At 45.1% G+C, this 27735-nt stretch overlaps 1 protein-coding gene across 1 annotated transcript; it reads right to left on the reverse strand.

The window, feature by feature from the left end:
- Positions 1-3675: 3675 nt before the first annotated feature.
- Positions 3676-27735, reverse strand: sypa (synaptophysin a). Its single transcript, XM_056261085.1, has 6 exons — positions 27623-27735; positions 26020-26085; positions 15993-16117; positions 13288-13486; positions 12595-12786; positions 3676-4005 (listed from the first exon to the last, which is right to left on the reverse strand). The coding sequence occupies exons 1-6, from the start codon at positions 27638-27640 to the stop codon at positions 3721-3723; spliced, it is 885 nt and encodes a 294-aa protein (XP_056117060.1). The 5' UTR covers positions 27641-27735; the 3' UTR covers positions 3676-3720.

A 27735-nucleotide genomic window follows, 5' to 3' on the forward strand; every position in this document is an offset into this window, starting at 1 on the left:
TCCGCGGTTCCTGAGCCGGTGTCCGCGGTTCCTGAGCCGGTGTCCGCGGTTCCTGAGCCGGAGTCACCGCCACGGCCGACCGAAGGGTTCTCACCGCCACGGCCGCCCGAGGGGTTCTCACCGCCACGGCCGCCCGAGGGGTTCTCACCGCCACGGCCGCCCGAGGGGTTCTCACCGCCACGGCCGCCCGAGGGGTCCTCACCGCCACGGCCGCCCGAGGGGTCTTCACTTCGCCCTGCCCGCCCGATGAACTTTGTTTTCGCCCTGGCCGCCCGATGAACTCTGTTTTTCCTTGGTCTGTCCCTCCCGTCCCGCCCTGATGTTTCCTTACTGTCCCGCCTTGGCCTGATGGAGCGTCTGGTAGCCGCTCCGTAGGGAGGGGGTTATGTCACATGTCTGTCCGGTCTTGTGTTGCACATGGGTGTTTGTTATGTTGAGCCATGTGCTCTCGTTAATGTTTGATCCCTCCCCCTCGTTACCTGATTAGTGTTTGAGTTCTTCCACCTGTTCCCTCTTGATTTGTTCCCTATTTAAGTCTCTTCTTGTTTGCTGTCTTGGTCGGATCTTTGTCTTATGTTACCCCTGTTCCTTGTGATGGTCTTCGTGTTCTTGGTCAGTGTTTGTCATTCTAGTTCAGTTCTGTTTTATGTTTCATTGATTATGTTTTCCCCCTTGTGGGCTTTTGCTTTGTGTTTTTGTTTTCATTTGTTAATAAATATCCTTTTACTGCACTTGAGTCCTCTTCTCCACTTTTTGTAAATCGTATCGTGACACTTATCTTTTGAGTTCAGCTCATGAAAAATGGGGGCAAAAACAAGTGTTGCGTTTATAATTTTGTTCAGTGTATATATATTTCGGACCAAACTATCAGCCAAACAAGAGTTAAACAGAAAAAAAAAAACTGTTTTGTTTTGACAAAAAAAAAGTGTAATTTTCTATTCATAGAATCAAAGAAAAAACTTTTTCAACAGGATAACTTATTTATTGAATTTTTCCTTCATGGATTCCATAGAACAATACAACAGAATTTCTGGATAATTTTGGTGATTGAGTTTTCAGCATGGTCATAACCATTTTCATCAATATCTTCATAAACGCTAAGAATATATCATACACATTAAATACAGCACAATCCAAAGGCATCGAGAGTTTCACAAGACATATCAAACACCACTAACAACGGAGAAGTTGAGTAGCATATTCATTTGGAGGAGGAGAAGAGTGGGCCAGAGCAGAGAATGGAAGAGAAAGAGAGAGAAAGAGAGAGAGAGAGAAAATGAGGGAGGGAGAGACACGCTAATATATTTAGCAGGCCGACGGCCATCTACCCAAAAGCGAAACCTGGTTTTCCTCAAAGTCGCAGGCAAATGAAAGAGTTTGAAAAAATATTAGATAGTTAGTTACAAGTCTGGGTAAGCTTGCATTATGAGCCTCTGATCATGCAATAATATAAAGAATCTCTTCATAACAACGTCTGCATCAGCCCTAAATAAAACGATTATCAACTCAGGGGGAAAACAAATCTGGTGCTTTTACTAGATTAACTTAGCATCCTCATATGATATATACTGATTGAATACTATACAGAACAATAACTTTAAGACTTTATTGCACCAGTTCAACGTGGTTCAAATGATAAATGTGAATTTCGTAGCTAATTTAATTGACCCCTTTGATTCCAGCCAGGAGGTCTAGCTATCCCGTACACTTTTGATCATCTGGCATTTTCAGTGAATGATTGATCAAGCAGAAAAATAATCTAAACTGGCATTCAGGAAATCTTCTGATGGAAATCATAGAAATTTCACATTACACCAGTTCATGATATTGGTTAAACAATGTGCAGGTACTTTATATATATATATTTTATATGTACATCTGAAAATATACCTCAATATCACAGGCTGAAATCCTGTAATATTGTATATGTTTCTGAGAGAGGGAAAAGGGAAAATATTGACGAAATTGAAACTGACATGTATATCTACATTACTGACATCTCAACACACAAGAATGATTCTCTCTGTCCGGTGCTCACACAACACAAACGAAACCCCAATCCATATATATATATATTTATATATCTAGTTTTAGCATCCTCTAACTTAAACAGCACTACATCAACACAGCACTCAGAGGCATTGTGTAATGAACAACCATGCTTATTCTGCACCGAGAACGCATGTGCTTTTCATAATACAACGATTTAAGAGAGAGAATTGAACAAAGTCAACATTTTCAGTCAGGAAATGAGAAATGCTTTGAGATACCCTTGACCGTTTTGCTTGCTGGTTGAAGTAATGTGGTCCCTCCATGAGTTTGAGAATGATTCTGCCCACGGTAGCCCTGGATGCCCCCCACCGCCTCAGTGTCGGTCACATTAGTGCTCCATCCCACCCATGAAGAAATAAAAAGCAACAAAATACCAAACAAAACTAAAGAGGTCAACATACTGTACCAAACCACAACCCACCAGAGTTAAAAAAAAATTAACAAGGAACAAATTCTGTGGGGCTTTGTGATTTTTTTCACATTATCATTGTTATTATTGTATTTATTTAGGGTCTCTAAATTGAACTAGACTACAGTATTATAATCCCATACATATCATTAGGAAGTATATATATATATATATATATATATATATATATATATATATATATATATATATATATATATATATATATATATATATATTAGTTTAGAATGATATCTTTACAGCACAGACAAATACATTCTCTCAAGTTTAGCTTCACTATTGTCAACATCATCAATTAAAAATTCATATAGCAATAAGATTAATATACTTTTTCATATTTTGGTACAGTATTTAAGTGTGTTGAAATTTGATCGAACATTTTTAGTTGTATACGTCACAATAATAAACAGCACATTAAAACCCCTCTGCTTTATCCCGCTCCCCTCAGTATGTGATTTTAGATTACCCCATCCCCCTCCCCTCCCTCCCGCCCCTCTTATCGTTCACAGACGTAAGCACAAACGCACAAACAGGAAGTGTGGAAGTGTGAAGAAGTGTGGGTTGTGGGTAGGGTTCAGGCACCACACTGCTAGAGTCACACGATCAACTTCTTTCTGTGGAGAGACAGAGAATACACTGATATTAAAATACTGGCTGATAATAACCAATAAATGGCTGATATTCAAATTTCGAATGATTTTGTTCATATGAATTTGTTTATAATTAAAATTAAATACTAAAAACTGAAATCAAATGTTTAAAATGCTACAAGCAGTGCTTGAAGTGGGGAAAAAAGTGCCAGTACTTCCCCTTGGTTTGAAGTGTGGGCGGTCAGAGTACCGGCAACATGTGAGAAGTTAGTAGATAAAATGTTGCCGGTACTCTGACCGCCCACACTTCAACCGAGGGGAAGTACTGGCACTTTTTTCCCCACTTCAAGCACTGCTTGTAGCATTTTAAACATTTGATTTCAGTTTTTAGTATTTAATTTTAATTATAAACAAATTCATATGAACAAAATCATTCGAAATTTGAATATCAGCCATTTATTGGTTATTAGAAGTTCTGAATGGCCGGTAACTTAAAACTTTAGTAGCCAAATTGGGCAGTGGGTGAAAAATTTAATTTCAAACCCTGAATATGATGTACAGTATAAAAAAGGCATTTTGAGATTGAAAAAATCTCCAAAAACGTACCTTCCACTCACCAGCCATCTTCCGCTTCCTCAGATATTTCTTCACTCACATCTGGTTGGAAAAGGAGGTGGGTGCCCCCTGCTGTTCATAGCCGGCCTGACCGTATTCGCCACCCTGATTGTAGCCTTGCTGGCTGTAGTCGGGCTGGTAGCCTCCCTGGGAGCCAGCGTACGGGTCAGGCTGCCCATAACCTCCCTGTCCATAGGAATCAGGGGCGGGCTGCTTCTCTTGGGCGGGCTGTTGGCGCATAAAGGGTGCAATGATCCCGGTCTCCTTGAATACAAACCACAGGTTACCTGTCCACAAGATCAGGTTGAGGAAGCCAAAGACCTGGAGAGAAATAGAAAGTTAACAATGCAGTTTCAAATTTAGTTTGATTCACGAGACATTAAAGGACATTATAGTTCACCCTAATTTTTTACTCACCCTTGTTCCATCCCCAATGTAGGACTGAGCGATATGGCCTTAAAAAAAAATCCCAGATTTTTTTCGCCAAAAATTTGATTTACGATTTAAATAGATTTTTTTTTTTCACTACTTAAAATCAATCTGCAGATGACAAAGAAATTGTTCAAAACAAGTTTTAACTTTATTTTGTTTTGATTTTCCCTTCTGGGATTTGATCTGGATTTCCCCCTTGGGGTTAAAGTGCTATCAGAAACAATAAGCCAAAAAGACAAGATGGCAGGCCCTGCCTTTGTAAACAGTGAAAATGTAACATAACATAACGTAAACATAACATAAAATGGGTGGATTGGGATTGGGGGATGTACAAATTTTTTTTATAAAATTGCATCACAATAAGTGTATTGTGATTGTCAAAACATTTGGTAACTAAACTGAATTTTATTAAGTTTAGTGACAACACAATGTTTACATGGTACAATGACTGGTATACTACTGTTTTTATTATTGCTTGACACAAATTTCACAATTTCAATTCTTGTGATTTGATTCTGATCTTAATTCAATATTGATTCCTTGTTTGAATAAATACAGTAGATACATTAATGTGTTATGTTAATTGTTCTTCAAAAAAAATCTCTCACCCAATGCTGTAAACGTACAGAGCCCTGTCAGCTGGTATTATTATTAAAGGTTAAAAATAACATCTCAAATTAAATATAATGCATTTTTTATCATAACAACATTATAATATTTTAATGATATAGGTACAAATATAATAAATATGTAATATACTGTAGTTATCATATTTAGCAAAATACTCCTCTCTATAGCAATTTTTATGGTCATTAAATGGCTTTCCTGAGGTAAATGTAACGGAAAAACACTGATAGATTGATTTTATTACATTTCGGTAAGTTGAACTGTTTCTTTCAAATTACCTATTGATCATTCTTGTTTATTTACTATTAACTAGTAGTAAAGAGTAACAGATGATCGGTTCACGTGCCGCTTGAACTGAGATCTGTCATGTCGCATTTACAAGCGCCAAAACAGTGTTTATTGTTTGCATTTCGTAATTAAATTGACAGAATCTGAGAGCTGAGAATTTGTTTCATATCAATAGTAACCTTCTCTGTCGGTGTAAGTGTCCTCTTTGCTTCGCGATTTTTCTCTGCGTGAGAAAATGGATGTGTGGCGTGAGAGCGTGTAAAAAGTGACAATTGCGTGAGTCTCACGGTGAATTCATGAGAGTTGGCAGCCCTGCAGATTCAGTTTGTAAATGTTTTTGGTGGGTGTGCTTGTACTGCCACGGTCTTGTTCATTTGCCATGTTGTTTGTGTATCTCTATGGCAAACGATTAGTCCGTTCGGAACTACGGGAGCCCAGAGGGGAGCGTCGGCAGATGTTAAAGAGAAAACCGATTTTCATTCAAACAAATCGACGTAAACTACACATTGGAGTTAATCGATAAAATTGATTTATCGCCCAGGCCTACTCCAATGTATATGACTTTTCCTTTTTCAAATAAACACAAATAAAGATTTTTAGGAAAGTAATCAATCTCTGTGAGTCCATATAATGCAATAGGTTCCACTCAGTTGATGCTTGAAAAACGTCTCGGTTACGTATGGTAACCCTCGTTCCCCGAGGAGGGAACGGAGACATGAGTCAGAAGTGATTCTGACGAATGGGGATCGCTTGCGAGAGCCTATCTACTTCGAGTGAAACTAAACGAGCCAATGCACAATGGCATGCGATAATTGCACCAGCTGCTGTGGATTGCGGCAAGAGCATATAATAAGCAGCAGGTGCCTCACATCCTTGTTTTTCCGCTGAGGAGCCGTACAGCGGAAGCTCAGCAACTGTGGCGAGGGGACTCACGTCTCCATTCCCTCCTCGGGGAACAAGGGTTACCATATGTAACCAAGATGTTCCCCTTCGTCAGCTCACTATGACGTGAGTCAGAGGTGATTCTGACGAATGGGGATATCTACCAAAACGCCCTGGCTGCTGGCCCTTCCAGCGCTCTGCTTGAGCCTCCTGACCTGACCACAGTGTTGGGCAGAAAGTAGGGGCTCTAAGCAGAGAAGGTCAGTCACTGCTGTTCCGCAAGACCCAGTCTGACTTATTGGATAATGCTGGGAAAGCGTGCCCTTGGAAAGGGGAACGCTGTGGAAGCCACGTCCTACTCCGGAGGGAGGCACTGTGACGGATACACATATGGACTAGGCAAGCAGGGTAGTACGACATATGACAGTCTCTGGGGTGGTTCCAGCCTAATTCTAGGGGGAAAGAACACCAGCAGAGATGACAGAGCAGGCTCTGTCGAGGGAAAGACACGGGCTCGTCCACAGAGGAGCTGATCGTGGAGGAATACACATATGGGGTCGCCGCAGGGACCGCTACATATGGACACCCAGCCTAACACAGGTTCCACAATGCATACGAGTGTAGGCCTGGCGTCAGACGCTCCGCAACTTCTAACTGCCGCAGGGGTGAAGGAGGAACTCATAGGATTAGCCATTTCTGGGGAACACTACGGGAGCAAATAGACGCACGTATCCGGCCCATGAGGGTGGGAGTGGTGTTGCAAGCCGACACTAAGAAAGAGTCCCTCGCGCTACTGGCCACTGGGGCGAGTATACGGGAAGATACCAGCTCTACACGGAGGCTATAAAATCTAGCGAATGTGTTAGGTGTCGCCCAGTCCGCAGCTCTACAATATCTGTCAGCGAGGCGCCTTGAGCCAGCGCCCTGGTGGAATCAACACTTCTAGTTGAGTGTGCTCGCAACCCAAATGGGCAAGGCACGCCTTGAGCTTCGTAAGCTAAGGCGATGGGATCCACTATCCAGTGGACCATCCTCTGCTTGGAGACAGCCTTTCCCTTTTGCTGGCCTCCGTAACAGACGAAGAACTGATCTGAGGTCCTGAAGCTTTGCGTTCTGTCCACGTAAAACCGCAAAGAGCGGATGGGACAGAGAAAAGCTAGGGCTGGGTCTGCCTCCTCCGAAGACAGTGCTTGCAGGTTCACTACCTGGTTCCTGAAGGGAGTGGTAGGAACCTTGGGAACATATCCAAGCCGGGGTCTCAGGACAACGTGAGAGTTGGCCCGGCTTGAATTCTAGGCACAATTTGTCGACTGAAAATGCTTGCAGGTCCCCTACCCTCTTGATGGAAGCCAAAGCAGTCAGCACTCTTTAGTGACAGGATGTTTAACTCAAGCTGACTGCAATGGTTCAAAGGGAGGTCTCTGCAGTGCGCTGAGCACCAGAGACAGGTCCCAAGAGGGTATAGAGGGGGGGACAGGCCCTGAATCTGACGATCAGGTCATGCTTTCCCAATGACTTACCTTCAAATGCATCGTGATGTCCGGCAATAGCGGCAACATACACTTTGAGGGTGGAGGGAGACAGCCTTCGCTCCAACCCATCTTGCAGGAAAGAAAGCACGACTCTGATCGGACATCTTCGGGGGTCTTCCCGGTGGGAAGAACACCATTCAACGAACAGGTTCCACTTCAGAGCATAGAGGCGCCTCGTTGAGAAGTGATGGTGTCTACCACTGCCTGGGGTAGGTCACCTAGAACCTCCTCGTCCTGTCCAGGGATCAGACATGGAGTTTCCAGAGGTATCTGGCAGGTCCTTCCTCAGAGGAATGGGCCAAGGAGGTGCTGTCGCGAGTAGCATGAGTTCTGGGAACCAGGTCTGGTTGGGCCAATACGGTGCAACTAACAAGACCTGCTCCTCGTCCTCCCTGACTTTGCACAGAGTCTGTGCGAGAAGGCTCCCTGGGGGAAGCGCATACTTGCGTAGGCCCCGGGGCCAGCTGTGCGCCAGTGTATACGTACCGAGGGTCCCCTCGGTCAGGGAATAAAACAACTGGCAATGGGTCGGGTCTGGAGAGGCAAACAGATCTATTTGAGCGGCTCAAAGAAGTCCCATATCAGGTGGACCACCTGGGGATGGAGATGCCACTTTCCCGGAAGCGTAGGCTGTCGTGAGAGCTTGTCAGCTGCACGATTGAGCACGCCAGGGATGTGAATGGCACGAAGCGACCTCAGATGCTTCTAACTCCATAGGAGATGGCGGGCGAGTTGCGACATGCGGCAGGCCACAGACCTAAAACGGCATGCCAGTTGTACGTGCCCCCCCAGCCGGTGGCAGAGGAATCCGTGAAGACCACAGCATGCCTGGACACTTGTTCTAGGGGAACACCTGCCCGTAGAAACGAAGGGTCCGACCACGGGCTGAAGGTTGGAGACTGTGCGGGGTGACGTGCACCCGGCACGTGCCGCTCTGCCACGCCCATCTCCGGACTCGGCCGGGAAGCCAGTGCTGAAGCGGTCTCATATGAAGCAATCCGAGCCGTGTTACTGCGAATGCCATATGCCCCAGGAGCCTCTGAAAAAGTTTCAGTGGGGCCGCTGTCCTGCTCTTGATTGTACTCAAGCAGTTCAACACTGACCGGACGCGCTCCTCTGTGAGTCGCGCTGTCTGGTTGACAGTCCAACTCCATATCGAGATAAGAGATCCTCTGCACAGGGGAGGTTGCCCTTGTCCCAGTTGACCCAAAGCCCCAACAGGCTGAAGTGACGGAGCACCATGTCCCTGTGTTCACACAACTGATCCCGAGACTGAGCCAGAATCAGCCAGTCGTCGAGATAGTTGAGAATTCGAACGCCGCTGTAACAAGGTTCATGTTGTGGGAAGGAGGCAGGAACTGGCGAACATTCGAAAACTTTAATAATACAATAAATCAACACCAAAATGAAAGTATAAGCCAGCAGACCCTCAAGGGGGGTCTCGATCTCCACTGTCATCGCTCCTCCTTTTATGCTTCTGCTTCTCCGTGAGGAATACGAGACCGGTGCGTTGCGCAGGTGTCGCTCATTAGTAATCACGCCACCGGCCTCGCGCCGTCCTCCTATGGTCCTCGACCTCGTCCTGCTCGCCACATACCCCCATCGCCCCTCGCAGGCCGGCACCGGTGGTCTACTCAACAGTCGGTGGTCCGGTGGTCTACTCAACAGTCTCCAACGGTGGCCGCGGCACCTGGGGGTATGGATAGAAGAGGCGAGAGAAAAGGAGACGGAAGCATGAGGAGCGACAGAAACAAGACAGGGGAGAAAGGAAAAAACAAATTCTTGGTCCGGTTCCCACAACGCACTGCCATCTGGTCCTCCACCAGCTGGGCAATCTTATCCGCGGTGCCTGGTGGTGGCGCTGGATAGCCCTCGGTGGACGGTTCAACACTCATCCGCCACCTGGTGAACGGCAACGGCTCCTCCGGATTCGGGCAGATGGCAGGAGTCCCTTGTTCCCTGCTCCTCCCCATCATGGCGGATGTCAGTAGGCTCCGGCCTCTGCAAATGGCGACGACTCCTCCGCTCCCTCACGGACGGCAGCCGCCCCTCCAGCACCCAGGCGGCCGGCAGCGGCAACTCGCTCCAGCGCACCGCCTCGAGCGTCCATGGTGACGGAATTTGCCCACCATGCTCGATGGCACAGTGGATTCCCCACAGTGGCGAGGGCTCTCTGACAGCGCGTTCCTCCTTTCGGCACCAGTGTAACGAGGTTCGTTGCTGTGGGAAGAAGGAGGCGGGAACCGGCGAACATTCAAAGACTTTAATAATAAGGCCTGTTCCTCTCTCGATCTCCACTGTTGTCGCTCCTCCTTTTATGCTTCTGCTCCTCCGTGAGAGATACGAGATCGGTGCGTCGCGCAGGTGTCGCTCATTAGTAATCACGCCACCGGCCTTGCGCCGTCCTCCCATGGCCCTCGACCTCGTCCTGCTCGCCACAGCCGCGTTCTCAGAGTGGAACAATGGCTGCCTCCGCGACCTTCGCAAAGACGCGGGGCGACAGGGACAGCCCGAAGGTTAGGACTTTGTATTGATATGCCCGTCCCTCGAACGCAAACCGCAGGAACGGTCTGTGTCGAGAAAGAATCGAGACATGAAAGTACGCATCCTTCAGGTCGATCACTGCAAACCAATCTTGGGGACGGATGCATTCGAAAATGCGTTTCTGCATGAGCATCTTGAACGGGAGCTTGTGCAGGGCCCGATTCAAGGTTTGCAGGTCCAAGATCGGCCGTATCCCACCACCTTTCTTGGGTACAATGAAGTTGGGGCTGTAGAACCATGTCTTCATATCAGCTGGAGGGACCGGCTCGATCACGTCCTTCGCCAGTAGGACAGATCTCTGCCCACAAGACAGGTGCATCGCTGCTCCACACGGAGGTGAAGTGGATGCCCCTGAACATGGGAGGGTGCTGGGCGAACTAAATCGCATAGCCGAGTCTGATGGTACGGATGAGCCAGCGAGACGGGCTGGGGGGCGCTAACCAGGCTCCCAGACACCGTGCAAGCGGGACCAACGGGACCACTGATGTACCCGAGGTGGAGCAGGAACTCGACTCAGGAGGCACTGAGGCGGCCCGAAGTGGGGTTTGAGTGTGCTGTGCAACACTACCTGGTTCCAGGGTGGGGCAGAGGGTGCGTTGGAAGGCCTGTTAGCGTCCTCGAACCGCACAGAGATAGAGAAGCTGCTCTTACTGAGAATTTGGGTACCGCTGACTGAGACGCCAGCGGCGGAACAGAATTTGAATAAACAAAAGATTCTCTGCCCGGCCCTCCACCAGGGAAGAACAGATGACTCTGGGTCCCCCGTCTCAGGGTTGCTGAGACATGTGGCGCAGTCATCCTGCGAAAGCTCGACATCACAGTAGAGCTGGCTGTGACTGAGTTTTTTGGGGATTTTTTCGCAGGGGACTGACACCCTTGACGACAAACAGGCTGAGGGGTAGCCCACGAGTGACTCTGGTTGCACATCGGGACAAGCTCTTGGTTACCTCAGCCTGCTTCTGAACTGTGGAGAACCGCTGGGGACAGTCTCCAACAGTGTCGCCGAAAAAGGCCACCTCGTGAGATGGGAGCATCGAGAAAGCAAGCTTTGACGATGTCTTGCACCTCTGCAAGGTTTAGCCTTGGGGCCCTTCTGGACCACCAGCGTGGACATCGTCTGACCAAGGGCCAGCGCTTTGACTTAAACCACAGTCAGTCCCTATGCACAGCTCAACCCCGACTCAGAACTACCCTCGTGCATTACGTGTTTTGGCCCTCCACAGACTTGTAGGGTGGCCATCACATGCAGGGAAGAGGCGGTCTGCCATTAGTAAAGCCACCCCACCATCAAGAGTAGTGAGAGAGGAAAAACTTTTTCTGGAGATTTTGGCATGTTTGGCTTGCCATAGATAGCAGGACGAGGTCAGGATGAAGTCATCAACCTCGATGGCACACGGCACACTGAGCGCTCAAGCCCTCGTGAGAAAGGCAAGATGAACAACGTGCCGACGTGGTCATGCTCTCATAAGAGAGCATAAACCACCCACGAACACAGTCTCAGCTTGTTTGCGATGCGCTTGAGGAGTGAGGGGCCCGAGGAGGTGGTCTCGTCGGGGAACGCTCACTGTAATCCTCAGATCAAAATAGCCCTTTTCTGGTGGCCACCAGAAGAGGAACTAGATCGGGGCATAGGCAAAGGGACTCCACCTCGTTTGAGGCACTTGAGTCTCGACCGCGCATCTAGAGCACCGAATGATGCACGCTGGGTTGCCGTGACAACCCGCGCTGTCAGCCGGCAGCTCGTTGTGCCGCCGTGGTCATGCTCTCGTGAGAGAACATGAACCACCCACGAACACAGTCTCAACATGCTTAAGCCCAGGCATGTGAAACAGTGATCGTGGCCGTCAAATAAGGACAGGAAACGACCGCATCCAGAAACACACGGTTTGAATGACATCTTGAAAAAGACGCAGTCAAACAGTGTATGCTCTTTCAAGAAACTGCTCTCTCTGGTGCTGAAGCACCCAAGGATGATCGCGGCTACACAAACAGGACGATAGTGCAAGCCTAATGTGAGCACTCACATTCTCATTGAAGTGGCTCTCAGATAAGATTGCAGAGCAGGAACAGCATTCATCGTCTGAAAGCGAAAGACAAGGATGCGAGGCACATGCTGCTCATTATATGCTCGCGCCGTGATGCACAGCAGCTGGTGCAATTATCGCATGCCAATGTGCATTGGCTCGTTTAGTTTCACTCAAAGTAGATAGGCTCTTGCAAGCGATCCCCCGATCTGACTCACGTCATAGTGAGCTGACGAAGGGGAACCACATTTAGATATCGTGACGGTAATGAATCAATGTTGTCTGAAGCGAAACGATAGGTACAGTATAAGAAAAATACAAATATTTTTTACTTTTTTTAACAATAAATCATTGCTTCCGGTCAACTGTCCTACAGTAGGTGGTGCGTTCACAAGTTCAGTTTTTACATAAACATAAGCACGTTGGCAAGTTTGCGTGAGAAGTGAAAGTCCTCCATGCTTTTATGTTACTTCTCGTGCAAACTTCACAACACTCTTACTTCAAGCGATAATTTATTATTAAAAAAGTTCAAAAATATTAGTATTTGACTTGATCTTTACTTTTTTGCAGAACTGACTCACCACAGAAGTATTAAGACCGGACATGACGGGGTCGTGAACTTCACGGCAGCGGTTGCCTTCCTGTTCACAGGCGGGGATCAGTTCCAGAACCTTCTCTGGGTCTGTAGCTGTCTTGACATCCGACAAACCCTTCGCCCATGCTGCCGAGCTCACCAGCCACATGAAGGTGAATACACACGTCACGCCAAAATCCTGCAATCATTTTATTCATATTAATTATACATAAACATACAGGCTTGGGTTGTATGAAACATTAAATGAATAGTTCACCCAACATTCAAAATGCTGCCATTATGTGATATCACACGGAGAAGTCTCACAATTTGTATAACTCCACTTGTTTCTGCTGGATCTATACTGCCAGCATTTCTCACAGAGAGCGTCAATGGCAGAGGAGCAGCAAACCCACTATAATTTTACAAATACTACTGTTATTGTGTCACGGAATGTAGTTTTAAGAGTTTTTTAGGTGTGAATATAGTTGTTCAGACCTCAAATATGCGATTTATATATAAACATAGCACCTGTTTGAAAATTTGTTTAGACATTTTTAGAGATGTGAGCTCTTCTACACAAAAAAATATCCTTTCTAGCATATAATAATAAATAATGAAATATTTATAATTGTTTGGTTGAACTAAGCATTTAACAAACTGCTGCTTTAGTGCTTATATAACATGGAAGAAAACTCACAATCAGTGGTCCTTTATTGTTTTCGCGGTACTTCTCAAAGGCAAAGACATAGATGCTGAGAGCGGACATGGAATACAGAAATGCAAAAACGGCTATGGTGACGAAGAACTCTGCCGAGGACGAGTAATCCCCGACCAGGAAGAAACGTTCAGTCTGGCCATTCTTGCAGGCGGGGGCATCGAAATACACTTGATGGAGCCTGGAAGAGACACAGGGCAACAGGGTTACTGAGCAAGTATTTACTTATTTACAACAAAGGCATTTAAAACTAATCTAGAGTGACTATACCACACCATGAGGGAAATTTTTTTACATATGCAGTGGTAGTGTGTATTTGGGATGGCAAACAGCACTTGAAAAAGCAGTGTGCACAGTAACACTAGGATTCAATGAAAAAGGCGTTTTAAACTGGGGTTCAGACACGCTTTATTTAAACAAACTATGAACTCAAACAGAGACTCAGAACATGGAACAAGAATCTTAACACTGGGAAACCAACACTCACGTTAATCCTGAAACATATAACAACTCACAAAGACAGGGCAGAAACACAGGGCTTAAATAATCAAGAACAAACGAGCTAACAGGATAACAAGGGGGCGTGGGAAAATCAGAAACACCAGGGAAAACTAATGAACAAGACAGGGAACCAAAGAACATGACAGGACACAAACCCACATCGTGACATAAACCCCCCCCCCCCCCCCTCCCCCTCTTAAGGGCGGCTCCTGAAGCCCAATAAAACAAACAAAAGTCCAGGAGGGCGGTCTTGGGGGAGGGATGGGGGGCCAGGCCCATGCAGGGGAACGGGACCTGGACCTAGGCAAGGCGGGCCTGGGCCGCAGAGCGTGGGCGGACCAGACTGGGCCGGTGACCAGGGCGGAGCAGGACGAGGCGAAGGCCAGGGCGGACCACGCTTGGCAGGAGACCAGGGCAGAGCACATTTGGCAGGAGACGAGGGCATAGGAGGCTCAGGAGGAGATAGCGCCGACAAGGTCCATGTCAGCGCTGCCTCCATGACCCTCTCGTGGGACCTCCAAAAAAAAAATACTTGGGAGAACCTAGGGGGACAACCTCCGGGCTGGCAACAGACTCTGGGACAGTCTCATGGAGCTTGAGAGACATTGGCAGGGTGAAGAGCAGAGATGGGACCGGCAGGGCGTGGCGCAGAGGCGGGGCCGGCAGGGCGAGGCGCACAGGCGGGGCCGGCAGGACGAGGCGCAGAGGCGGGGCCGGCAGGGCGAGGAGTCTGGGAACGCCCACCGGAGCCTGGCGAACCAAACGAGTCCTCCTTCTCCTCCTGCGACGGCGAGTCACTGGGCTTGATACTCTCACTTGGCTAGATTCACTCACTTGGTTAGATTCGGCACTTGACTCACTTGTCTCGGCATTTAACTCACTTGACTCACTTGACTCGGCTCTTGACTCACTTGACTTGGCACTTGACTCACTCGATTCACTTGATTCACTTGATTCACTTGACACGGCACTCTGCTCACTTGACTCGGGACTTGACTCACTTGACTCGCTTGACTAGGGACTTGACTCGCTTGACTCGGGACTTGACTCGGGACTTGACTCGGGACTTGACTCGGGACTTGACTCGGGACTTGACTCGGGACTTGACTCGGGACTTGACTCGGGACTTGACTCGGGACTTGACTCGGGACTTGACTCGGGACTTGACTCGGGACTTGACTCGGGACTTGACTCGGGACTTGACTCGGGACTTGACTCGTGAACCGCGGGTTCGGCTGGGCAGACGTTAGTCGCGGCCTCGGAAGACAGAAACTCAGGCATGTCGGTCTCGGCGGGAAGAAGCTCAGGCATGTCGTGAAAAGCCGGCTCGACTTGGCTCACGTGAAGCGCGGGTTCGGCTGGACAGACGTGAATTGCAGGCTTGTGGAGCGTGGGCGCGACCGGGCTGATGTGAAGCGCAGGCTCTCGCAGCTTCTCCACGCCCACGGTAAACGAAGAGCCGCTCCACAACAGGGCCAGGTCGATATACCACTCTAAAGACCCGTGCGGATCAGGTTCGGGCATCAGAGACCGGAGTGGTTCCGATAATCCCCCGCGGAAGAAGATCAACAAGCACTGGGTGCTCATTTGCGCAAGATGTGCCAGTTCAAGGAATTCTGCGACATATTCCTCGATGGCGCGATTCTCTTGACGGAGACGGAGAATCTGGACGTCTGAACTCCAGAAAGGCATGGCTGCTGAATCACGATGCGGTGAGTTGTTCTGTAACGTGATGCGGTGAAGGCAGATAGGAGGCTGGATCCAAACGCAGTTTACACGCTTTATTTAAACAAACTATGAACTCAAACAGAGACTCAGAACGTGGAACAAGAATCTTAACACTGGGAAACCAACACTCACGTTAATCCTGAAACATATAACAACTCACAAAGACAGGGCAGAAACACAGGGCTTAAATAATCAAGAACAAACGAGCTAACAGGATAACAAGGGGGCGTGGGAAAATCAGAAACACCTGGGAAAACTAATGAACAAGACAGGGAACCAAAGAACATGACAGGACACAAACCCACATCGTGACAGATATATAGTTGCATTGATATTTCAAGAAGGAGGACCCTTTGAAAATGGGTTAAAGGCTGTTTCTAAAAAAGTAAATGCATATTGATGAACAAGTACAACTACAAATAAACAACTACGGTATGGCCACACAGGTGTTAAAGTACCTGAATGGATAATCAAAATCCACATCTATTTTCAGGTCACTGTCTGATCTGTTCCTGCACTCCACGCTCATCCTGAAGGAGCCGGAGTAACTCCCGCAGGTGGAGAATGCAAAGATGGCAAACACCTGGAAAAGAGAGAGAGGTTTACATTTATGCATTTGGCAGATACTTTTATCCAAAGCCACTGATTAAACACATACATACGAAAATATACGAAACATATACAAATACAGTAGTATATACATTTCAGAGGAGATTCTGTTTATTTATTTATTCAGTTATTGCAGTATACATTATATTAGTTTCCTTGGCTTTATTTAAAAATTTGTGAAGACTGGTGCAAATGCAGTAATGTCGTTTTTTACACATAAGGAGGTGTGTCTCAAAGCAAATAAAATACTGACTAAATAAACCAAACAAAAGCATCTTTTACCATGTGAAAGCAGCATGCTGACATGGACATAAGCACATTATTTTTCCTTTCAGGATTTGAATCTGGGAAATTGAGTCATAGAGATTACTTATGAACTTTGGCTGGCAGAGGGACTGAATGGAGAATGAAGCTATTAAATTTCACTGAGATACTCTGCCATCTGTCATATCGCTGTGCTGGGCTGTGTTATGAACCTAGGCAACATGACAGGAGATGAAAACAACAGACACACATCAAGCCACAGTAAACCATGCTAAACAAAGACAAAGCAAACATGTCAAATGAGGCCAGGAGAAACCAGTAAAAAAGCCTTCATGTAAAAAAATAAGTTAAAAATAACAAATAATCACAACCACCAGACCAGACAAGGTCTAAGCAAGACAGACTATTAAATAATTATGATAAAGAGTCAGGTCACACAAAGTGAAAACAGACCAAGACAGACCAAACAAATCAAATCTGATCAAATCAAACACAATCAGATCAGCTCACATTACCAAGCCCAGAAAAGACAGAAACCAACCCAAATGAACTAAACTGAGTTTCATGATTCAGGGAATCAATTAAACTGAGAAAATGTAATAAATGTGATACAATGATTTGTAATAAATAAATAAATAAAGACATTAATTGTCTTTAATGATTCAAATTATGTTTGTTTTTTTCTAGTGCGAAACACGGTTATATTTAATTTTAAGTCCCCCTGTGGTGAAAATCAAGCTTTTAATGTTGTTTATATGTCTATATGGTGTTTTTAATATGCTTTTAAGGGGTGGTTGATTATGATTTCACTTTTCTAACTTTAGATAGTGTGTAATGTTGCTGTTTGAGCATAAACAACATCTGCAAAGTTGCGATGCCCAGAGTTCAAAGCAAAGGGAGATAACGTATTTTATTTTCAAGAAATTGCTCTTTAAGACTACAACAAACGGCTGGTAGGGACTACACGACATTCCTACCGGGTTAGTGACATCACCAACCCTTACATTTACATAAACCCCGTCCCTGGGAACGCGATTTATAGATTATTATGACAAGCTAATCAATGACTAGAAGACAACTACACATAAGCTATACATAAATTCATCAACTAACCATTCAGAAATGTTGTCTACATGTTGTCACTTCTTCTTGAGTCTCTCGATATTTGTCTGACTTCGGTTTGAACATAAAAGGCTAAAAGTTTTTGAAATTTTCAGTGCATGTCTGTGTGAGGTAATCAAAGCTGCTAAGAGCTGTTGAAGCTCTGCCCTCTGTGCCGAGAGCAGCAGCTCATTTGCATTTAAAGGGACAGACACAAAAACTGTGTTTTTGCTCGCCCTCAAAAAGTGACAATTTGAACATGATATATAAAAATATCTGTGGAGTATTTTAAGCTAAAACTTCACATACACACTCTGGGGACTTATTTTACATCTTGTGAAAAGGGTATTATATCACCCCTTTAAGACGAACCATGTGCAAATTCATGTGTCAACACAATTGCTGAGTATTTTCTACTTAAAATTGCAGTGAACCAAAGACAGTCTCACAAAAGCAGTTTTTATGGTGATTCTGACGTCACGTCAACCAACGAGTGGATCTCTGAGCTGGAGTGAATGAGTGGAGGTGGGGCTAATTTGCATATTCATAGAACCACGTACTAAATGAGGCATGGTTGTAGAGTTACATTCAAGCTATTTTAAGGCATGGAGAATTTTTTTCATTAAATATGTCATTTTGGTGATCAAAGATGAGTTTTAAGAGATAAAATGAAAAATATTGACTTTAATATTTTCTATTCATAAATTATGGCATATGGTTGTGTATCCTACTTGAACAAACATATTTAATTTAGCCTATATTTAATATATAAAATATTTAACAGATATAGTAAAACACACTGTAGTGCCCTGTGCGGTACAGACAGGATACAAATGGTCTTGTTCAACATTTTACTATGTAGCCTGTCATTTGATGATGCCATTTTCTACTCTGCACAAAGTGAAGGAGCACTGTGTGACAACTAGATGGCATCAATACCTTGAAAGATGAGGGACACGCTCAGTTGGTGGCTTGCAGTGTCCGAGAGTGTTCAAAATTTGAGAAAAACTCAAGTTTATGCAAATGAGGAGCTGAAAACGCCAGACAGCAGCAAACATCTGTGAGGTTCAGGTATGGCGTATGTAGATTGTGCTGGAGTTTCAGCTGGATTTAGTCCGTATATCATATTGTATATATGCATTGGTCGTTTTGAAGTTGCTACATATGCTAAATATTGCAGTTTAGATGCTTTCATTGTGAATAGACTTCACAAAAAGTTTATTAAATTGACACTACTGTGGGCATTCTGAAACAAACCTTGCATCTTTCCAACTGTAATTGTGTGTAGGCCTATATATGATGATTATATAAAAAATATTCATAAAATATTTTAATAAAAAAAACGTAGATTAACATACTTGTTATAGACACCACAAAGCAGAGGCGTATAGTGTTTTAAGCAAGGCAAGGCAAGGCAAGGCAAGTTTATTTATATAGCACATTTCATACACAATGGTAATTCAAAGTGCTTTACATAGAAGAAATAAAATAAAAAAAAAAAATAATAAAAAGAAATAAGAATAATTAAAACAGTTTAGAATAAAGAAATTAAAATAATCAAAAGAAATAAGAATAATTAAAACAGTTTAGAATAAAAAAAAAATATATATATATATATATATATACAGTCAGACGAACAGTGGCACAGTGCTCATTCAGTAAATGCATAGCTAAACAGATGTGTTTTGAGTCTGGATTTGAATGTTACTACTGTAGGAGCACATCTGATCTCTTCTGGAAGCTGGTTCCAGCTGCGGCTGGCATAATAGCTAAAAGCAGACTCTCCATGCTTAGAGTGAACCCTTGGTATTTCTAGCTGATGTGATCCTAATGATCTGAGTGATCGGTTTGAGGTTTATATTCAGTGAGCATATCTGCAATGTATTTGGGTCCTAGGCCATTAAATGATTTATATACCAGTAATAATACCGGTACTTTAAAATCAACCCTAAATGTAACTGGGAGCCAGTGTAAAGACCTGAGGACTGGTGTGATATGTTCATATTTTCTGGTTCTGCTCAGAATCCTGGCAGCAGCGTTCTGTATGAGCTGTCTTATGGTCTTTTTAGGAAGGCCAGTGAGGAGTCCATTACAATAATCCACCCTGCTGGTGATAAAAGCATGCACAAGTTTCTCTAAGTCTTGATTGGAAACAAAGCATCTAATTCTTGCAATATTTTTCAGATGATAGTATGCTGATTTAGTTATTGCTTTGACATGACTACTGAAACTAAGGTCTGACTCTAGAGACACACCAAGATTCCTGACTTGATTTTTAGTTGTTTGACCCCTAGCGTCAAGGTATGCGTTCACCTTGAGAACTTCATCTTTGTTTCCAAACGCAATGACTTCAGTTTTGTCTTTGTTTAACTGAAGAAAGTTTTGGCACATCCAACTGTTTACTTCATCAATGCATTGGCACAGGAAGTCAATGGGGCTGTAGTCGTTAGGCGATAGGGCTAAGTAGAGATGTGTGTCGTCTGCATAGCTGTGGTAAGAGATTCGGTTCTTTCTCATTATTTGGCGCATTGGGAGCATATACGGGTTGAATAGGAGTGGTGCAAGAATTGAGCCTTGAGGGACTCCGCATGTCATGGATGTCCACTCAGACTTATGGTCTCCTATACTCACATAATAACCTCTCCCTTCTAAGTATGACCTGAACCATTTTAGGACTGTCCCAGAAAGCCCCACCCAGTTTTCCAGCCTGTCAAGAAGTATGTCATGATCGACAGTGTCAAATGCAGCACTGAGGTCGAGTAGTACCAGCACTGATAATTTGCCTTTATCAGTATTTAAGCGAATATCGTTTATTATCTTTATGAGCGCTGTCTCTGTGCTGTGATGCGATCGGAAACCAGATTGAAAATTGTCAAAGTATCCATTCGAGATTAAGAATTTGTTCAGCTGATTGAAGACAACTTTTTCAATGATCTTGCCTATGAAAGGAAGATTTGAGATCGGTCTATAGTTGCTTAATATAGTCTTATCCAGATTGATCTTTTTCAGGAGGGGCTTGACAACTGCAGTTTTCAGGGAGTTTGGAAAACTACCAGAAAGAAGTGAGGCATTAACCACTTTTAGGAGATCTGCTTCTAAAGTGTTTAACACACTTTTGAAGAAAGATGTGGGAAGTGCGTCAAGGGCGCAGGTTGATGTTTTAAGGTGCTGTACGGTTTCTTCCAAAATTTTGCCATCAATTTCTTTGAAATCAGACATAGTAACTACATTCTCAGGTTGTGGTCTGATCTGTCTGACCCCAGTGCGGCTCAATGATGTGCTGATCACCTTTCTGATATTATTAATTTTCTCAGAGAAGAAAGCAGCACTAAGCGTAGTTTTATTGTTGGTTTTGCCCGAATAAATGCAACACAACAGCTACAAAAATGATTATGGACATATATAGACATTTATATAAGTTGTACTTAAATGTTATTTATTACTGCTGCCAGTTTATTTAAAGGGGTCATGAATTAAGAGATCAAAGTAGCTTTTGACATATAAGAGGTAATCATATTATAAGAACTGTTTCAGAACTGAAAACTTCCTTGTTAGTCCAAAAACAGCTTTTATTGAAACCTAGCCCAGAGAATGACTCGTTTTGGAATGTGCCAATTTAGGTGAAAGCCCGCCTCTGAGGAAGAAAATCAACGCCTACTTCTACCCCCTTACCACTGTAGCCCCGCCCACTGATTCACACTAGTCAAGTAGTAGGTAAATAACAGACGTAATGCTAACATTGGATCGAGCAACTAAGCGATAAACGTGCCTTTGAAGAGTGCAAAATGTTGTTTAGTGCCAGGTTGTGGAAAAACACAGTCGCAGCAGAACCTTCCTTCTGACGCTGGATTTGCAGAGAGACTGAAATTAAAAAGCGATGCTTTACCTTCTATATTGGATCCGACAGGATCGGCGCAATACACTTATGTAAGTAAAAAAGGTTTTATTGTCACTATTGCTTTGTTACTGATCGTTGATACAGTATGTACTGATTATGTGTACGCGTCTAACCAAAATCACCAGTGACCCATGATTTCTGATATGTAATGATTCAGGTACAGTCAGATGATCTTTGTCTCAAAATCGTTTATTGTTGTTTATGTGTGTCACGATCGCTAGCGGAGAATTGGGTGGATCCAAAAGCAGCAACATGATAGTGAGGGCAATCCAAATCATCGTCATCCATGCAAGAGTCGTAATCCAAATAGTCAGAATCATACTCATCCGTGCCAGTGTCGAAAACCATTTTAATCCGTCCGAATAACAAATAAACAAAACAAGCAAGAACAAACGAGAAACAGACTTGAAACAGACCTTGGCGTTGACGAGTGACATACAATACAATGACTCCGTGACATGAACTAACACAGACAGGGTATTTATGCACAGACACTAACAACATAAATGGGAAAGGCTGGGTGCAATCACAAGTGATGGGAACAAACAAGGATTATGGGAAATGTGGTTCTAGAGTGAATGGATACAGGAAGGAAGGGACCTCTAGTGGACACCCAGTGAAAACACAACCAGACACTGTGACATAACCCCCCCTCTACGGAGCGGCTACCAGACGCTCCACGACAGAAAACAACACTCGAAAAAACAAGTCCATGAGGGAGGTGGAGCTGTGGGGAATCAGGGGGAAGGACGGAGGGCCAGGACCATGGGAGGGAATGGAACCAGGGGATGACAGTTCATCGGGCGGCGACGACCCTTCAGGCGACCTGGGCGGCACAGGTAGTTCATCGGGCGGTGACGACCCTTCAGGTGGCCAGGGCGGAGCAGGGAGCAGGGAGCAGGGTTCGTACAGACTCCTGAGGAAGTCCATCGGGCGGCCAGGGTGGTGAAGACCCCTCGGGCGGCCAGGGCGGTGAAGACCCCTCGGGCGGCCAGGGCGGTGAAGACCCCTCGGGCGGCCAGGGCGGTGAAGACCCCTCGGGCGGCCAGGGCGGTGAAGACCCCTCGGGCGCCCAGGGCGGTGAAGACCCCTCGGGCGGCCAGGGCGGTGAAGACCCCTCGGGCGGCCAGGGCGGTGAAGACCCCTCGGGCGGCCATGGCGGTGGAACAGGAACAGACCCTGGCTCAGGAACAGGCACAGACACCGGCTCAGGCACAGGAACAGACACCGGCTCAGGCTCAGGCTCAGGAACAGACACCGGCTCAGGCTCAGGAACAGACACCGGCTCAGGCTCAGGAACAGACACCGGCTCAGGCTCAGGAACAGACACCGGCTCAGGCTCAGGCTCAGGAACAGACACCGGCTCAGGCTCAGGCTCAGGAACAGACACCGGCTCAGGCTCAGGAACAGACACCGGCTCAGGCTCAGGCTCAGGAACAGACACCGGCTCAGGCTCAGGCTCAGGAACAGACACCGGCTCAGGCTCAGGCTCAGGAACAGACACCGGCTCAGGCTCAGGCTCAGGAACAGACACCGGCTCAGGCTCAGGCTCAGGAACAGACACCGGCTCAGGCTCAGGAACAGACACCGGCTCAGGCTCAGGCTCAGGAACAGACACCGGCTCAGGCTCAGGAACAGACACCGGCTCAGGCTCAGGCTCAGGAACAGACACCGGCTCAGGAACAGCCACAAGAACTGTAACAGTCACAAGAACAGACACAAACACAGAAACGAACACTGGCTCTGGAACAGGCACTGGCTCTGGAACGGACATTGGCTCCAGCTCTGGAACATGCACTGGCTCTGCCTCCGGCTCTGGAACAGCAGACACTGGCTCCGGCTCTGGAACAGACACTGGCATCGGCCCTGGAACAGTCTCTGACTGGGCAGACGGAACGTGAACAGTCTCTGACTGGGCAGACAGAACGTGAATAGTCCTTGACTGGGCAGACGGGACGTGAACAGTCTCTGACTGGGCAGACGTGACGTGGACAATCTCTGACTGGGCAGACGTGACGTGGACAATCTCTGACTGGGCAGACGCAGGTCTCCTTCTCCTCCTCCGTTTCGGGACCACCTTACTCGGGACCACCGGAACAGGGACCACCGGGACTGGGATCACCGGACTAGGGACCACCGGGACAGTCACGGAGGAGGTCTTTCTTCTCCTCCGTCGTCCCTTCTGGCGAGGTGCTGGTTCAGGACGGGACAGGACCCGCGGCGAAGGGTGTTCTGGGCTGCGCGTCACCGGATCATGGTCGAAGGAAGACCGAAGTAGAGACTGAGTCCGGGACTCCCCTCTAGTACTTCCTCCTCTGCGAGCTCCACGGGTCCCCGAAAATCTGGCCAGACGCTCTCCTCTAAAGGACTCTCTGTCGTCGAACGAAAAGTCTTTAGGAAATCTGAGCGTCATGGCCTCCTCCCTTTGCCGAGCCACAAAAGCAAACGCCTGCAAAATGTTCATGCTGCTGGACCCATTTGAGGACGGAGTCATTCTGTCACGATCGCTAGCGGAGAATTGGGTGGATCCAAAAGCAGCAACATGATAGTGAGGGCAATCCAAATCATCGTCATCCATGCAAGAGTCGTAATCCAAATAGTCAGAATCATACTCATCCGTGCCAGTGTCGAAAACCATTTTAATCCGTCCGAATAACAAATAAACAAAACAAGCAAGAACAAACGAGAAACAGACTTGAAACAGACCTTGGCGTTGACGAGTGACATACAATACAATGACTCCGTGACATGAACCAACACAGACAGGGTATTTATGCACAGACACTAACAACATAAATGGGAAAGGCTGGGTGCAATCACAAGTGATGGGAACAAACAAGGATTATGGGAAATGTGGTTCTAGAGTGAATGGATACAGGAAGGAAGGGACCTCTAGTGGACACCCAGTGAAAACACAACCAGACACTGTGACAATGTGTCTGTAAATCAAACCAGACTACATTTACATTTAGTCATTTAGCAGACGCTTTTATCCAAAGCGACTTACAACTGAGGACTAAACCAAGCGAGTCATCGTGAAGAGGCAAAAGCAACGCAAGAAGTGCTCAAAATACAAAGTTCAGACATAGCTCGGAGTAGCATAAGCCAGGCAAGCGAGGATTTAGAGGAAAGGATTTTTTTATTTTATTTATTTTTTTTTTTTTTTTGTTAAGTGCTCCCGGAAAAGATGAGTTTTCAGTTGTCTTTTGAATGTTGTCAGGGATTCTGCATTCCGGATGAGGGTGGGGAGATCATTCCACCAGCATGGAACTGTGAATGAGAATGTTCTGGAGAGTGATTTTGTGCCCCGCTGTGATGGTACCACGAGCCGTCGCTCATAGACCGATCGTAGGCTTCTGGTAGGGATGTAGACTTGTAGTAGTGAGTGGAAGTAGGAGGGAGCTGAACCTGTGGTCAATCTGTAAGCAAGCGTCAAAGCCTTGAACTTGATGCGAGCAGCGAGTGGTAGCCAGTGCAGAGAGATGAACAGAGGAGTGACGTGGGCCCTTTTGGGCTCGTTGAAGACCAGACGAGCTGCAGCATTCTGGATCATTTGTTCAGACTAAACTGTCAACTTTGTTTCTCTTAGTAGGATGAAAATAATCTGTTATTTAAACTGTGATTAAATTATAGAAAGCGATCAAATAACCTAACCTCTACAATTGCTGGAGCTGTCAATCAAACAGCGCGAGTTTATCAGTGACTGAGTTCTGAACTCTCGCCAAAACTCCCGATATAATCAACAAATCTCTTATTTACATTGTGTTTGTACTGTTAGTTACGATGAAAGCATTTGTGAGTGCCGAATGCTCATCACTGCAACCTTTCATGTCACGATCTAAATATAATGCCATAGATCTATATATAAATCTATAATCAACACTTTTCACGATTAGTTAACCTTGAGACTGTAAATAGTAAAAATGTGCTAAAAATTTTTGAGAAAGTTCCACGTGTAATACTTAGCTATTTGCAAAGATGTTAGCCAATCACAGCAGTGGGTGTTTACACTGAAGTCTCACAACAGACACGCCCCTTCAAACAGAGCGTTCAAGTCAGAGTTCTAAAATCAGAGTAGGAAAAATGTCTTTTATTTCTAAAATATGACAATTTTTTATGTTAATGTTATAAGTGCACCCCAGGAAACATAAAATAATAAAATAATGCAGTTAATGACCCCTTTAAACAATTATATTACATAAACGGAGTCTCCTCTGGAATTTATATATATAAATGTTCAGCTTATGGCACAATGGTAACCAGTAACAGCTCAGCTCCCGACCCACAGCAAACTAAAGAAACTTGTTACTATACAGAAAACAGCTTTAGACCCATTTGTATTGTGAACACAATGTGAACTATTGGTGGTGAATGCTTCAGTACAGTATATGCATGTTTGATATACAAATTTTATTTATAAATACCACTTATGTATTCTCATTATGTAGACATAATGAGGCAGCAGATGAAAAGTGAGTAGCCATTTCACCATGATAGATGACAGTCATTTTTCATCTAATATATGGGACACATTTGCTTAAACCTCTGGTTCCAAATTAATGGCTGAAATTAACTAAAACTTGGCTATATATACATATAAAATGTGAACTTACCCATTGTAACGCTTTGATGAAGCCCAATGGGACTTTCAGCACCCTGAACTGCCCATTGGCAACCAACTGTCAAAAGAACAACATTTGAAAACGTTAGATGACAGACAGACAGACAGACAGAATGATAGATGAAAATGTGTTATGTATGATGTGGTTTACTCTTCACCACGATGACTCATTACACAAACAGGCCTTCGCTCATATAAGAGACCATTTATTTTGAAGCTTTTGAAACCTACGCATAGCATCTGCTGATGCTAAAGCATCGCCAAGAAAATACAAAAAAACTGTATCAAAGCAGTGACACGATGAAAAAAAAAAAACTTATTTGTTTCAATCCATAAATTCTTAATAATTCATATTCACGTATATTTGTGTATATGACTGAAGCTCGAGGCAAAACGGTGTGTCGCCAGGACCTTGAACCACTGCCAAAATGCCTGCGCGCGCGTCACCGCCATCTCCGAGCTAAAGAGACACTAAACAGCAAGCGATGGACATTTTTCTAAAACCGTTATCGTTTTGCACACCAAAATAAAAAATAATAACAACAATATTAGATGTTGATGGCGTTCGATTGCCTCTAGCAATGTGGTAAAATGCAAGGTCCTTCATTGAGGGGAAATGAATTAGATGTGGCGCTTAGCTGTGCCAGCTCTTTCTACTTCATCATGACAACATTATGATATTTGGAAAGATTTGCTTATCAGACCTGTGATACCGATTTTATTCGGACCTAATGACGTAGGAAGGTGCGGTTTCACACGACACCATTGTTTGCCCGTGAGGATGGTCCTCCTTTAAACACCAAACGAAAAAAAAATCAATACATCGATTTTAGGACTTCTCTTTACGCAATTTAATTATTCATTGCAATATGCAATATTGGCTCAGGCTACACATGAATGCAGCTCGCATCACCTGGCAAAATGTGTTTGCGATGATGTGATAATATTAATAACCAATATGTGATTGTGTCATATTCAGTATAGGCACAGATTTCTAGATCCCTGCCTATATTGCCTAATATTATTTTAAAAATTAAAAAAGACAAAAGGGCCAGATCGAGCTCGGAGCTGAAAGTCACAGTCACAGTGTTGGGATGGAAGTCAGCTGCCATTTTAAAGAGCATCTCCACAAGCGCATCTGCATGTTATAAAGGCCCTCGCGCAGTCGCTTTGGATTGATGATACGCTTTCGCACTAAACACAATGTAAAATTGCAAAATATATGTTGATATCATACCATTACATGTTTATTTAATAACTGTGTAATTGCACATTCCCTTTTAGGAATACGTCATATACGTCTAATAAATCTAGCGCTTCATCAGTTCTGCTTCAAATACTATACACAAATCATAACGTCAATCATGTAGCCTATTAAAAACGAAAATAGAGGACGTCACGAAAAAAAGACTGTAGCAGTGAACAGACGGACAGCACCAGCAGGGCACCTCTCCCTATAAGAATTTTCCACCATAATTTCTAAACGCATCTTCATCGTCTACAATCAACCAAAACTGAAAGACAAACGAAAAACATATACATGATAAACCCAGCAATAATATACCAAAATCATTTTTGCACCAAAAATGCCCTACCTGATTTACAACATCCATGTTAGTCGCCTGCTCGTAGATAGGAGAAATAGCTAAAAATCGGGAGGCAAGTGATGGAAGCGGAACAGCCCGCGCGCGGAGGGGGAGGGAAGATC

Source organism: Rhinichthys klamathensis, unplaced genomic scaffold (genome assembly GCF_029890125.1).
Source record: "Rhinichthys klamathensis goyatoka isolate OS25496 unplaced genomic scaffold, OSU_Roscu_1.1 h1tg000180l_1, whole genome shotgun sequence".
NCBI lineage: Eukaryota > Metazoa > Chordata > Actinopteri > Cypriniformes > Leuciscidae > Rhinichthys > Rhinichthys klamathensis.

What these genes read in the sequence shown, in the direction of transcription:
- sypa (XM_056261085.1), bottom strand. An exon ending in TCATCAAAGCGTTACAATGG is followed by an intron (nt 16,118 to 26,019) that starts GTAAGTTCACAT and finishes TCTCTTTTCCAG; the next exon opens with GTGTTTGCCATCTTTGCATT. An exon ending in GATTTTGATTATCCATTCAG is followed by an intron (nt 13,487 to 15,992) that starts GTACTTTAACAC and finishes TGTCTCTTCCAG; the next exon opens with GCTCCATCAAGTGTATTTCG.